At 40.1% G+C, this 15,497-nt stretch overlaps 1 protein-coding gene across 1 annotated transcript in view; it reads left to right on the forward strand.

The window, feature by feature from the left end:
• ITGA8 (integrin subunit alpha 8) overlaps window positions 1-15,497 on the forward strand; it is a 201,994-nt gene that overhangs the window by 176,004 nt on the left and 10,493 nt on the right. Inside the window, exons 26-28 of the mRNA XM_006756159.2 lie at window positions 5,343-5,477; window positions 10,219-10,332; window positions 12,683-12,784. Coding sequence (XP_006756222.1) covers window positions 5,343-5,477; window positions 10,219-10,332; window positions 12,683-12,784 — 351 coding nt within the window. The remainder of the gene's footprint in view (window positions 1-5,342; window positions 5,478-10,218; window positions 10,333-12,682; window positions 12,785-15,497) is intronic.

A 15,497-nucleotide genomic window follows, 5' to 3' on the forward strand; every position in this document is an offset into this window, starting at 1 on the left:
AGTATGCTCTCCAGGGTCAATTTCTCTGTACCTTACCTACTTTGTAAGATTGTTTTCAGGTTCTTGTGTATATTTTGAAATGTAAAACACATGTCCAACAACTAAGAAAAGCTTCAAAATCACCAATGAGATGAATTGATTCTTTTAGTTATGCTTTGCATGAACTTTTCAGGATGTTAAAAAAAATGTGGGTTTCTTTCATTCCAACAAATTCTTAACATTTATGTCTTAAAGAAAATTACATGGAAGTCTGACCCCCTGGGCTTGCCTCTACTTCTCTTTATTTATAGCAAAGAATTACATGAGAGACGTCTACCATCTCTTGCTTATTAGGAATACCTGAAGTCCAAAAGCAAATGACAAACAAGAAAAAGATAGTACACATTGCACTTGTTTGGGTTCACAGAGCCCTTCATCTCATTTCATCCATCTCTTCTCTTCAAAGGCTGTTTTCCAACTGGATTGCAATATTCCAGCTACACAGAATTCTAGAAATTTAATCCTATACCAGAGCGAAGGGTTTGGTGACGAGTAATGAAAATAGAAAACTCCAGTTGGGTTCAAAATCTGAGTGGCAGCTGGGGGAAGAGCCGTATTCACTAACAATTGTTTCCTTATTGCAGAAAGGAGCAATTTTCATATTTGTTCTGAAGAAGATACTTTAGTGTTTACCACCAGCTTCTCTCAGCACTTAGCAAATGTTACTTGGAACTGAATGTCTGCCCAACATGAGTGCTGAGAGCTCAGCCTTCCTCACCTCTAAGGATTTCAGATTAAGGAAAAACATGACCTGTGGGTCACACTCTGTTGTGAAACAGACTCCAAAAGTTCATCTGGAAAATAGGCTTCACTGTTGTTTACATTTCTTGGATAACTTCTTGTTTTTTTGTTTTGGGGTTTTGTTTTGTTTTCTGTATTTTGAAATAATTTCTGGAATGTCATTTGAGAAAACTGGTTTGCAAGCTATTTGAAGGCTTTCTGACTATGGTGTTTAAGAGTGGCATTCCCTCGATCTGTAAAGTAACATTGCTAAAAAGAGAAATGTGTTTTATCAACTTCCACTGCGTGATATATTCATTCTGTAGCTCAGAGTAGTAAGTCCTATGTTTTACTAAAATACCACTTATAAATATTTGATAATGATATACTGGACCCACCCCAATAGGTTGTGTTCTTTGTACACAGGCTGCTGCATCCAATGGAACCACACAGGAATTTGGAGTTTTCTTCTCTTTAAACTATTATTTTACTACTAGAGGCCCAGTGCACGAAATTCATGCACTGGGCTGGGGGAGTCCCTCAGCCCAGCCTGCGCCCTCTTGCAGTCCAGAACCCCTCAGGGGATGTCCACCTGCCGGCTTAGGCCTGTTCCCCATGGGGAGCGGGTCTAAGCCAGCAGTCAGACATCCCTCTTGCAGTCCGGGAGCCCTCACTCCTTACTGCCCGCCTGCTCACTGCTCCTTACTGCTTGGCTTGCTGCTCCTTAGTGCTGCCATGGAGGCAGGAGAGGCTCCCGCCACCACCGCTGTGCTTGCCAGCAGTGAGCCTGGCTTCTGGCTCAGCGGCACTTCCCCTGTGGGAGTGCACTGACCACCAGGGGGCAGCTCCTGTGTTGAGCATCTGCCCCCTGGTGGTCAGTGTGCATCATAGCGACCAGTTGTTCTGCCCTTTGGTTGATTTGCATATTAGGCTTTTATTATATGGGATTACTACTACTACTATCAATAATAATAATAATAATAATAATAATAATAATGGGCTGTAACTTGGGAAAAAAATACACACTCTCTAATTCCTTCTAGCATCTCTTCTGTGTAGTTTGGTTACCTACAGAATTAACTCTAAGAGATCACCCAAAGGCCTATTAAAAAAAGAAAGAAATTATACATGATAAATCTCAAAGCAGCCCAGCCAGCATGGCTCAGTAGTTGAATGGCAACCTATGAACCAGGTTACAGTTAGATTCCCAGTCAGGGTACATGCCCGGATTGTAGGTTCAATCCCCAGTAGGGGGCGTGAAGAGGGCAGCTGATCAATGATTCTCATCATTGATGTTTCTATCTCTCTCTCTCCCCCTCTCCCTTCCTCTCTGAAATCAATAAATATATATATATATATATATTTAAATCTCAAAGTAAAAGCCACACACACACACATATATAAACACAGAATATGATAGAAAATATATAATGGAATCTTAGAGACTTTCACAATTTTCTATCTAAACTCAAATTTTAATCTTAGGATATAAAGGTTTTCCTATCAAACTCTCCATCATTGGGTATCCTTGAGCCACTCAGTTCTAAATCTCAGATATTTAATATAACATCCAAGCCTCAAATTCACTCTCCTGTCTTTATAATTTCCCGCTTCCTCGATATGAAAACTTTTTCCCAGTCAGTTAACCTGTCCTATTCAAGGCTGCCTGTGCTCCGTGATGAGCTGGGTGAAACACTCCTTCACAAACTCCCTCCTTCACCTCCCTCCCCCTCCATCCTTCCAAGTCCCTGCCGAGAGCCTTGGCCTACACAGTCCTACATGTAGGCGTCTCTACCTCTTAATCTGAGGGCACCATTGCAGATGGATGGGAGGAAGTGCTCACTGGCAGCCAGCTCCCGACAAGCCATTCTGATGATCTCTACCTCCCATTCTCTTTGTTGGCTTCTCCAAACCTTCACTACTCGCCTCCTGCTCAGCTTCTCTAGCATAACTATTACAGGTGACCTTAGAACAAGAGAGTCTCGAAGGATCCCTTTTCCCACTCCCTCCACCCCAGCCATCCCCGCACACCTACACACTCCTAATCATCTCTCCCTCATCTTCAGCTGTTTTTTACACACTTACAGGGAAAGTAGAATTTTTCCTTTACTTCCAAATTTAACCTTGCTACCTAAAGCATCCCCTCTGTGTCCTGCATCTTCTACCTTTTCCTCTCTACCAGTTTCTTCCTTGGGTCGGTCCTACAAACATAGTTAAATTTCCTCCATCTTCCAAATGAGCAGTAAGCAAATAACTTGGCTCTGCATCCTCTTCCAAGAACTGGACCCTTTTCACATCCATTTAAAAATACTTCTATTGATTTTTAGAGCGAGAGAGGAAGAGAGAGAGAGAGAGAGAGAGAGAGAGAGAGAGAGAAACATCGACTTTTTGTTCCGTTCCTTTATGCACTTGTTGTTTGATTCTTGTATGCACCCTGACAAGGGGCAGAACCTCAATGTTGGTATATCAGGACAACTGAGCTACCTTGCCAGGGCTTCCCTTCCATTTTTAGCCAAACTGTACTTGCTATTTCAACTTTCTTATTTCTTTTTTACTCTTAATACAAGTATAAAATTTTTTTTGTTTTCATATTAAAAAATACTAAATGTCCATCATAAGAATGTCAGATAACATGTAAAAAATAAAGAAGAAAAATTTAAATTTCTACTAATGTCACTACCTAACTACTTTATATTTCCTATTTATGCATTAATTTATCACTCCATTTCACTGAACATTGCCAAAATTAAGGATACTCTTTAAGAGTCCATAATATCATTATCATACTTAAAAAGAAATTAACAACACTTCCTTAATATCATCAAATCTCTACCACTGGCAATACTTTTTTAAATTTTTTTATTGATTAAGTTATTACATATGTGTCCTAATCCCCATGTTACACTGGGAATACTTAGTTGACTATTCTTCTAGGTTGTTTTTCTATTTCTAGATATACAAGGTATATTTATTAAAACATACAATCTTATTATATACTAGAAGCTCAGTGCATGAAATCGCTCATGGTAGCCTGCTCCTGCTTGCAGCCCCACTCACCCACCCACCACTGCTCAGTGCGCTCCCTGCCCCATCTGCCCGCCGCCCGCCTTACTGCGATCGGAGCCTGTGGGCCGCAGGAGAGGGACCGAGAGGTGCTCAATGCACCTCATGGAGACCGGTCATTTGGTCGTCCTGGTCGTCACAGACACTGGATTTTATATATATATATAGATAGATAGATAGATAGATAGATAGATAGATATAGATAGATAGATAGATATATAGATATTATTTTGTAATCTGCCCTTTGGGCTTACTAAGATTTTATAACTTTCTAAATTATATGTAGCTCTACATAGTTTTTAAAAAATTATTTAAGAGTGTGGACTCTATCTTTGTCCAGTAGATTTTTCTAGGTTCTTAGGACATATTGGGCACTATAACTTCATCTTTTGTAGTGCATCCTACAGCTGCATGTGAGGATGTCTTTTCTCATTCCACAGATATGAGCATACCATTATTGTTCCTGTGACTACAAAACAACAACAACAACAAAAACCTGCATAAAAGATGTGTTTGTCTGAAGGGAATGGGAGCAGAAAATTAGGGTTCTGTATTTGGTTAGTCTAAAATAAAGAATGTTAATGGGGCCCTGGCTAGTATGGCTCAGTTGGTTGGGTGTCATTTCGTTCCATGCACCAAAAGGTTGAGTTCAATTCTAGGTCAGGGCACATGCCTGGGTTTTGGGCTTGATCCCCAGTAGGGGGCGTGCAGGAGTCAGCGGATTAATGTTTCTCAGATTGATGTTTCTCTCTCTCCTTTCCTCTCTCTTTAAAATCAATAAAAACATATTTTTTAAAAATAATGTTAATGAGATAGTATGTGTAATTTATTGGACCCCTCTAAATATGGATTGAGCCATCAGATGAGCCAGCCTGGAGCCTGAGATAAAGTCATAAATTCTAGAATACTTGCAAAACCAATTTGGAGCTGAAAACAAACTTTATTATGGCATAATGTCCATTGGACCTGATTAGGAAAAATCATTTTCATTAGAACCTGTTTTTTTCCTGAGGGAGCACTTCTTGCAATAGGAGTTTGGGGCTCAGACATGCTGAAGTCGGGTCCTAAACCACATCAGCACCCCATGGTCAGCACCTCACTTTTCTGCCACCTCAAGATCCATCTCTCCACATGGAAACTTAGTTTTATATATGTATGTATATATATGTATATATAGAATAGAGGGGGGGGGAAGTAAGGAGAGAATAATGACTCATGCCTGAAAACTCACCCCACATTTTCTAACCTTATGGGGAAATCACTTCTGCTTCAAGTCTTATCTTCATAAGACAAACTTTCCAGGTGCATCCGCATGCCTCATGAATTCCTGTAACTGGGGAATGGAAAGTTGCTCCTTATGAACAGGGTTCATTTTGCTGCTGAAAATGCTGCTGGTAAAGAAAGCATGTCTGAATTCTAATGTGAATCACATCCAGTTGTGAAAAAAATTGCCTAGAGTTTGAGGCTAGGTAACAAACAACCAAAGTGCTTGTACGTGATCTCTCGCTTTCTGTTTACAGCTTGCTGCTCCCCCAAAGGACACCCCTGAACTGAGTGCCTTTTTGAAAAACTCAACCATCCCTCATCTTGTCAGGAAAAGAGATGTGCCGGTGCCGGTGCCAGAGGTCCGCAGACAGAGCCCGGCAAAAATCCTGGTGAGTACTGTCTGTGCACACACCAACGGAAGATTGGACTGGACAGAATTCCCAACAAAGAAGGCTGTAACTTCAAGTATTGGTTTTCATCCTCTAATGCTCAGATATGCCTAACATTTTTTGTCAGTATGTATTGTGAGAAATGAAAGTGATTATTCTGTGAGGACTAATGAGTATTTGCAGTGTAGCATTTTATTCTTCTAAACCTGCCATGGAGGCCACATTGGAGAAGTTATGATGAAAACATAAAATGTGACTGTTAATGTATTTCAAGAACATAAAGATTCGGTTGTTAGCCTGTTCCCAGACACTGCACTGGTGAGAGTTTGAAGTGAGCCCCTGCTCCTGAATCTCAGCTGGGAATGGTATATTCAGGTTTTCTGGGCCAAAAATCTGTATCTTAGCACTGAGGTCTGTGGTTGATCTAGTCTGAGCTGAGTCAGTACTTAATAAAATGTGGACAGCATTCCTGAATCAGCATTTTTTATTCAATTCTTCCACTTATTCCAATGTGAATGTTAATGCCATTGAACTATACACTTAAAAGGGGTTAAGTGGGTGCTTTATAAAATGTATGTCTTAAATATGCTCTGGCATTCATTTATTTCATCTTGACAATGTAAAAATTTTTAAACATGGAAATGGACTGAAAGTACAATGAGCAAGTCTAACTTGATCAGTTAAACTTAAGTCAAGAGAAGAATCTTAATATATAAAAACCCAGGGTCCATAACATCCAAAACAACCAAAGGCTCGACTGACTGGAAGTCAGTGCTGGGTTGCCATAGCGACACAGCACTGACTGCTGCTGCTGCGGGCACCCCGATGCAGCACTGACTGCTGAGGGGGCTGTGGATCAGGCCTGAAGAGAGGCCTGGAAAGAAAGACAGGGTCTGATCCGTAGCCTCCATGGCAGCTGTTGATCAGCACTTGCCTCTCTCTTTTGCTCCAGGTTTGGCCAGCAGCCCTGCCACTCTTTCTCTTGGGCCTCTGCTGGGGCTGCTGATCAGCCCTGTCTCTCTGTTGATAGGCCCGGGGACCCTGACTGGCATAGAAACCAACCAATCAGAACCAAATCTGGGTGAAGTGTGAGGAGCCAATGGCTGCCTATGAGGCGGAGCTTTTGATGCTGACTGGCATAGAAACCGACCAATCAGAACCTAATCTGGGTGAACTGCAAAGGCAGACCCTAAGGTGGGGGCTAAGGAAGGGTTTTAAGGGCAACAGCTGTTTGGTGTAAGGTGTAAGAAAGCAGTTCAATTTTTTAATGACCGATTTGGCAGTATAGTGCATATGGCTGGCTATCAATCTTTCTAGATGACTGAGTTCCTTCCGGACAAAGCCATGATGGTGGGGGCTGAGGCAGAGGCTGTTAGGGGTGATCAAGCCGGCAGGGGAGGGCAGTTGGGGACAAGATCAGGCTGGCAGGGGAGGGCAGTTGGGGGCAGCCAGGCTGGCAGAGGAGAGTAGTTGGGGGTGAGATTAGGCCAGCAAGGGAGGGCAGTTAGGTGCAAGATCAGGTTGGCAAGGGAGAGCAGTTGGAGGTGAGATCAGGCCAGCAGGGGAGGGCAGTTAGGGGCAACCAGGCAGGCAGGCAGAGGCAGTTAGGGGCGATCAGGCAGGCAGACAGAGAAGTTAGGGGCGATTAAGCAGGCAGGGAGAGGGGTTGGGGTAATCAGGTTGGCAGGCAGAGGCAGTTAGAGGTGATCAGGCAGGCAGGCAGGTGAACAGTTAAGAGCCAGTGGTTCCAGATTTCGAGAGAGATGTCCCACTACTGGTTTAGGTCAGATTCCTGTGGGATCGGGCCTAAACTGGCATTCAGACATCCCCCAAGGGGTCCCCGATTGGAGAGGGCACAGGCTGGGCTGAGGGAACACCGCCCCAACACACACACGAATTTCATGCACTGGGCCACTAGTGTTTATTATAATAGAAGAACCTGAAATTACATGGCAAAAACTATATGGCAGTTAGCAGATTATATGATTCAAGTCCCTGTACTTTTTATGACACTGTAATGTTTTGAAAAACGTAAGCATAGGGAATTGATATACTATTGAGTTTAAAATAATTTAATAAAATTCTAAATAGTATTATTTTTAAAAGGCTTCCAGAAGTAATAGAACACAAAGTAATGATTTAAGTCCTGAGAATGTAATTACAGCATGGTGACTATAGTTAATAATACCATATGGTATATTTGAAAGCTGTAAGCAAGTAAATCTTACAAGTTCTCATCACAAGAAAAAAAATGTGTAATTTTGTATGGAAACAGATGTTAACTAGGCTTATTGTGGTGATTATTTTGCAATATATACAAATATCAAATCATTATGTTGTAATCTGAAGCTAATATGTTATATATCAGTTACACCTCATTAAAATTTTTTTAAATAAACAAAAAAGAAAATGATTGACATATATAGAATTCTAATGTGCAGTCCCAAGGGAAAAGCCCTCCAGCGAACCAATGTTTAAATCTCTGAGGACCAAGAATTTGGAAAATCAAGATTCAACTATATTTTTGAGTTTCCACTTCAGCATGTGTCTCATGAGTATATAAAAGCAGTGGAGATCAATAACTAATATTCTTTTGAAAAATTATATGCTCTTGTGTTATGGGGTCAGATTTCTTTTCTTCTTTCTTTTTAAAGATTTGTAATGCAAGATGATTTCTAACCTCTGAATATCATAGGAATGTGTTACTTGCAGATGAGAGCAAGGCAATCCTTGATTTCCACGTCTGATTTTGTTAAACTATGTTTTATTCCCGTTCTCTCTTATTGATTCAAAAATTGCAAATCATATGCCTCCTCATGTCCTCAAGTCAAAATAATTCTGGATAGAAAGTGATTATGCAAAGTTTATTCTGAAATCAAAAGCTAAATAAGACCTCCTACAGTTTTTGTTTAGTTAAAAACAACTTACTGAATCACATTACTGATTAGGAATTTGAAAGTGCAAAATGCCAACATCCTGTGTTGGGATCATAATTTCCAATTTGCATAGGAATATCTGTATCTGTAACCCTGATAAATAATTTCTCCTCTACTTAAGAATTGTCCTTGCCTTTCTCATTTCGGGCTCCTGCTGCTTTTGCAGCTATCGCCCCCGTCTCCTCCTTTAACTACTCAGTTTACAGAAACTTTATCTTTCTTAGTCCTGTTTAGCACTTGATACTCTTTTCTTTTATAGATTTTTTAAAATTAATTTTTAGAGCGAGAGGGAGAGAAAGAAACATCAATGTGAGAGCAAAACATTGGTTGGCTGCCTCCTGCATGCCCCCAACTGGGGATCGAGGCTGTGACCCAGGCATCTGCCTTGACAGGAATCAAACCGGCAACCTTTCACTGCATGGGATGATGCCTAACCAACTGAGCCACACAGGCCAGGGCAGCACTTGACACTCTTGACCACTTTCTAAAACCATTACCTCCCCTGGATTCTCTCAACCTGGCCAAGACCCAAACACTGGTAGCACAAGAGCAGCCCAGCAACCTGTATTTGGAAACATTATGAAGAAATCTAACCTTATTGGAGTTTATCAGATACATGTTACTTATTGCTCAGGTTTTAGAGAATTCTGAGGGTCTTGAAAAAGGTTTTCATAGTGATATGTTCCTCAGGCTACTCTGTATTTTATCTGTTTCATTAATGTGCAATGCCTTAGTCAACTACTTCACACAGTATCCAATATTGAACATCCATAGGCTAGTGCCCAGTGCTTGAGACATAAAAAATAAATCCTAGCTCACACAATAAATTCAAATCAGTGAGTATAATTCAAGAAGTATCCTGTACATGGGAAAGTGGAAAATGGATGTGAGGTGTCCATTTATTTCCACAGTGGAATCCAATCAGAAAGCATGATTTGATAGGTAGAATGTCATCGTAATGAATACTTTCCAGGAACTTGCATTTTACATATTAAAGTTTACCCATTAGAAGTTGAATGATCCTACAAACTAGTTTAAAAACAACTGAATGGATGAAACTCTCAGAATATCCTGCTTTATAACCAGGAAGTAATTTAGACAGAAAGAAGAATGTTATAGAACAAATGCTTGTCAATGGGCTAGTAACTTTGGGATTTTGAGGTAATATGGACTCAGGGACCTTCCTCAAAAGCCATTTCAGGACTTTGCTTAGTCCAGGCTCAGGTGCTGTGAACGTCTATAAGAAATACCTTCCTGCCCAACCAGCATGACTCAGTGGTTGAGCATCAACCTATGAACCATGGTCACGGTTCGATTCCCAATCAGGGCACACACCCGGCTTGTGGCTTGTTCCCCAGTATGGGGCATGCAGGAGGCAGCCGATCAATGATTCTCCCTCATCATTGATGTTTCTCTCTCTCTCCTTCTCCTTTACTCTCTGAAATTAATAAAAATATATTTTTTAAAAAAATAAATGTCTCCCTGGGTTCTATTAAAATGAAGCAGAACAATTCAGTTGCTGCTATAAGAAGGTAATTTTAAGTCCTTAGAAAAGAACTTCAATTTTATGTTGTATTTATGTTCCATTTTATCTTTATGTTACCACTTAAGTTAATGCATCACTGCTACCAAACTGTGTTTTTTTCTGGGTTGTTTTAATGTATTTGTTCTTCATTTAAATTAATAATTTATGGATTAGATGATGACTTCTGAGGAAATAAGATGTGAACAAATTGACTTCAATGTTGACGCTCTATCACAATTAAAAGATGGTGCTTTGCTAAAGTTCCTGTTGTTTCTTGCAGAATTGTACAAATATCGAGTGCTTACAGATCTCCTGTGCAGTGGGACGACTAGAAGGAGGAGAAAGCGCAGTCCTGAAAGTCAGATCACGGTTATGGGCCAAGACATTTCTCCAGGTAATAGAAAACAATGAAGCACATACACACCGCTCACAGAGACCCTCTTCTCAAAAGCTCAGCACAAAGCTTATTTTTTAAATGACTTAAATTCTTAAACATTTTCTATGTTTACAATTTTTAGATTTAATTTCAAAATATTTTATATTTTAAAATTGTTTTTCAATTTTTAATTTTTTCATTCAGCATTCTATTTATGTTACTTTTTGTTGAATTTTATTGGGGTGACATTGATTAATAAAATCATATAGGTTTCAGGTGTACAGTTCTGTAATATATCATTTGTATATTGTATTGTGTACCCACTATCCTTAGTCTATTCTCCTTCCATCACCATTTATCCCTCCCTTTACCCTCACTGCCTACCCCTGTCCCCCTTCCCTCTGGTAATCACCATACTGTTGTCTGTATCTATGAGATTTAATTTTTTTTGCTTAATCCCTTTACCTTTTTCACCCAGCCCCAAATCACCCTTCCCCTCTGACAGCTGTCAGTCTGTTCTCTGTCTCTGAGTCTGTTTCTGTTTCTATTTTGTTTATTTTTTTTTCACTAGATTCCACATAAGAGTGAAATCATATGGTATTTGTCTTTCTCTGACTGGCTTGTTTCACTTATCATAATACTCTCCAGGTCCATCCATGCTGTTGCAAAGGGTTTGATTTTCTTCTTCTTCTTCTCCTCCTCCTCCTCCTCCTCCCCCTCGTCCTCCTCCTCCTCCTCCTTCTTCTTCCTCTTCTCCTCTCTTCTTCATCTTCTGTTCTTAAACTCTCTGTTTGCCTGGCTGCCACTTTTTAACAAAGTAGTATTCCATTGTATAAATGGAGATCTGTAAGCACTCATCTACTTACAGGCATTTGGGCTGCTTCCAGATCTTAGCTATTGTAAATAACACTGCAATGAATGTAGGTGTGCATATATCCTTTTGAATTAGTGTTTCGGGTTTCTTCGGATATATTCCTAGAAGTGGAATTGCTGGATCATAAAACTGTTCCATTTTTAATTTTTTGAGGTAACTTCATATTGCTTTCCACAGTGGCTGCACCAGTCTGCATTCACTGATTCCCAAAGTGTAAATATTGTTCCCCGTGGCTGATTTCAAGCTGCTAACATGACGTTGCTGAATATGGAGTTGGAAAGAGATACACTATAGGTCACCATCACAGAGTCTTTCCCCTTCAGATACAATAGACATAAATAATATGTAGATAATAGTAAAATGCAATAAAAGAATTAAAAGTACTGAGTTTTCAGTATTTATTACCTTTAAAAATACATAATTGACTGAAATGTATGTATATATAATTTACATTTTAGTAATGGTTCTATTTAACAACTGTTACTCACAATTCCTGAAACTTCAACAATCTCTCAAGAGCCATATGAGCCAGCCAAGGGCCACCACTGGGTAAATCTAATCACTGTCTCAAATTAAACGGAGAAGCACAGAAGCCTAAGTTCTCAGAATGTCTTGTTTTGACTTTACTCTTAAACATTTTCCTTTGACTTTAATCAACAGTTAATATGAGAACCAATGAAACAAAAAGGACTTTTGCTGAAAAGTTCTGTCAAAAACACTATATGGCTCTAGGTCTGTAGTTCTTAACTAGGGGGATTTTGAGGCTAAGGGGACACTGGCAATAATTAAAGACATTTTTGGTTGTCACAACTAGAGGGGGAGGTGCTACTGGCCTCTAGTGGGTGGAGGCCAGGGATGCTGCTAAACATCCTGCATTGCACAGGACAGCCCCTCAACCAGCCTAAAATCTTAATGGTGCCAGGACTGAGTCAGTGCTCTGGGTCTTCTGTATACTATTAGGACGAAATGTGATAAATTTCTTTATAACTTAGTACTAGTCTTTCCCCTAAAATATTTCCCTCTCTAACAATAATTTTTTAGCCCACAATGTTTCCTCTTTGTTTTTCCCTCACAGTAACTATGTAAATGATTGTGCTTACTCCTTTTTAGGATTCTGATTTCCTGTTTTTTATTTTAACTTTATTATAGCAAGTCTTTTTTTGTTAATAAGACAATTTAAAAAAGTAAGAAGAGGGTGAATGGTTTGATGGATGGACAGTTGGATGATGATGAATGGATGATGTATAGATGATAGATGGATATTTGGATAGGTGGATGGATGGATGGATGGATGGATGAATGGATGTCTGCATGAATGATGGGTAGATGATGGATGGATGTTGGGTGAGTGATGGATGGATGGATGGGGGAAAAGTAAAAGAAAAGGAAGAAAGGGGGAGAAATTTTGGTTTGGAAATGGAAAACACTGAAAACAATTGGGTAGCTGCCAGTAAAAGCTTTATAGGATTTATATTTAAATATTTTTAATTGCAGAGAAAGAATGATCCCTATTCTCTTGCATCCCTGGTGTCTTTTGAAGTTAAGAAGATGCCTTATAAAGACCAGCCAGCAAAACTCCCAGAGGGAAGCATAGCAGTAAGTATCTAAAAATATACAGGCACAAATAATTTCATTTAAACTTTGTTTTTTAAATCACTGTTCTGGCTTGTACTAGGTTTAAGTGCTTATTACATTGACTTGAGAATAGTTTTCCCTTCACTGTTTTCTTATTTCAGTCTGGAAATTACTTAGTGTCATTTGATCAAATTTTAACCTTTTAACATAACTTTCTACACCCCCTCACACACACACACACACACACACACACACACACACATCACAGGGCAGGACTGATGTCGTTTTCAATCACGCCATTTTGCTTCTAGGAAGTCCAGACAGCAATGATCATTATAATGAAATTGTACTAATTGCTTACTTTTAACATGGAGTGGGAAGGGATGTCTCTTCCTCAGGGACAGTGGCCAAAGACCAGCTGCAGGACATGAGACAGTGATCTTTCCTTTCTATGTAAAGAACCACAATTTTCACCTGGGCTTCGTTTGAACAAAATTTTATTTTTTAAAAAATGAGGCTATTAAACATTACGGACCCCCAAATATCTGTCAGAGCACACCGGCTGACATCCTCAGCAACCCGGCTGGCCGTGCAGAGCGGAGGGGAGACGGGTGAGAGGCTGAGCAGACACCGTCACCAAAGCTCTGCCTTCGCAGTGAGCGTGATCACAGCCGGGGCTGCAGGAGGCAGTGTTAAGATTTTAACCTTCATCTCTTGGTCATCCACAGACATTCTCAACCCCCACTTGAACTCTGGTCCCCAGATCCTTGTTACTCAAAATGCGGCTTACAAACCAACAGCCCCAACCTCACCTAGGAAATAGTTAGAAATTCAGAAACAGGCTCACTGCAGACCTGATTTCACCAAAAGCGTCAGGGTGTCATCTTCACAGTAAAATTTGAGAAGAGTGCTTTGGATGATATATAAATTGATACTACCACAATTCCTTATCAGCATAGATCTTCGAGGGTAATTGCAATACTTAAACTTTCTAGCCTAAGTACTTTTAGTAATTTAAATTAAATTAACCCATTGATTAGTGATTTTCAACCCTAAGTATTCAAAAGAATCATCACTCACGCAACTTTAAATAAATATATACGTGCTAAGTCTTTACCTCAAATGTTGGGATTACGTGTGTCTGAAGCGCGGCTTGGACGCTGTGCTTTAAAAGATGTACAAGTGACAATTCTGTAGTGAAACTAGGATTGAGAGCCTCCAGCACAGGCAGGCGGCACAGGGGAAAATGCAGTTTCCTGGGCTTTCTCCTGGGACCACCCTCCCCCTCCCATTAGGAAGTCACTCTACTTTGCTGAGGTTGTTACCCATATTCAGAAAGAATTTTGAGACAATAAGATTACGTATATAAAACTCCTGCATAGCACCTGGAACAAGGTCAGTCTCAAGTCTCAATAATAGTAAACATTCCCCCCACACACCCAATATTGGAAATGTCAATAGATTTTCAGAGTCAAACTATTTCAGTAAACTTTGGTGGCATTTTAAAACAAGCGCTGCCACATCTTTCTTCATTTAGTTCACCTCTCTTTCATGAGATGTCTGTTATAGTCTGGATTTATGTTCAACTTAGAAAATAAAGGCTTTGGGTTTTTAATATAGAATGTTCACCCAGAGAGGTTCAAAGGCTTGTAGCTCTAAGGGAGATAAATCTGGGCCCTTTTGTTGTCTCTGAGCACATGTTCATTAACAGAAACATATGTTACAGTCGATTCCATCAACAGCATTGAGTCTTTCTGTGCTGGCCACAGGTGACAGCCTGCTGTTCTCAACTCATCTCAGAAGATCCACAAATGATCAGATACATGCTTCCTCCACCCCCACCACCCTTGTTACTGCATTTAAAAACCAGTCTTGTTATCCGATGTGGGTGACTTACTACACCATTTAGGTAAAGGTACCAGCAGGTCCTAGAATAACATCATTTTGTTGATGAGATGCCCTAGGAACTTAGTTATGTCAATTAGCCTGTGGTAACATTGGTTTCATTATGTCAGTTTACTTAAAGGCACAGAATCTATCCATGATGTTAAGTGACAACTTAACTGTAATTGGAAAAACATTCAGACATATTTTATAGTGCGTTTCCGTCATTCTAATCTTGAAAAGAACCCGGAGGGAGAGCATTGCTTTAAGGTGGTAGAACTCATTGCAGTCAGTAGCTTGAAAATCATCAGAGCTCCGATCCCAGCTCTGCCACGGGGGAGTCTCTCGGTTCCTCCTTCCGTCATGAGACTAGAGAATATTCGGCTGTTTTTCTAGGCCCTTGTATGGGATGATTAGCTTGTTTATACTCCCTTTCAACATGGTCATAATTCAAACATTTCTTGAGGCCTCTATAAGCTTTACATATTGAAGAAATGGCCGTCCCCATCTGCTGCATTGCATGGTGTTGGTAAAAACGAACTCCACACGTAACGTGACACTAGTCGTGTCCGGAGGGGAAGGAAAGGTTGCGTGAAGCGGAGGGATAGGACTGAGCACTGGTTCATTACAGCCCACAGGAAAAAAGTTCCTGCTATTTGAACACTTTTTTGTTTGTTTACCAATTAATTTTAATATTTGTGTTCCATGTGACTAAAGCCAAATTCCAAAGGTGGCTATTATGAAGTATGTTATGGAAAATTCTTACTTAAAAACTCATCCATGAACTGTGAATACATTGAATTTTCAGAATTGTTCTCAAAACTTCAGCAGCTTAAAGTGGAATTCTTAC

The sequence above is a fragment of the Myotis davidii genome, unplaced genomic scaffold (assembly GCF_000327345.1).
Source record: "Myotis davidii unplaced genomic scaffold, ASM32734v1 scaffold494, whole genome shotgun sequence".
In the NCBI taxonomy this organism is placed as follows: Eukaryota; Metazoa; Chordata; class Mammalia; order Chiroptera; family Vespertilionidae; genus Myotis; species Myotis davidii.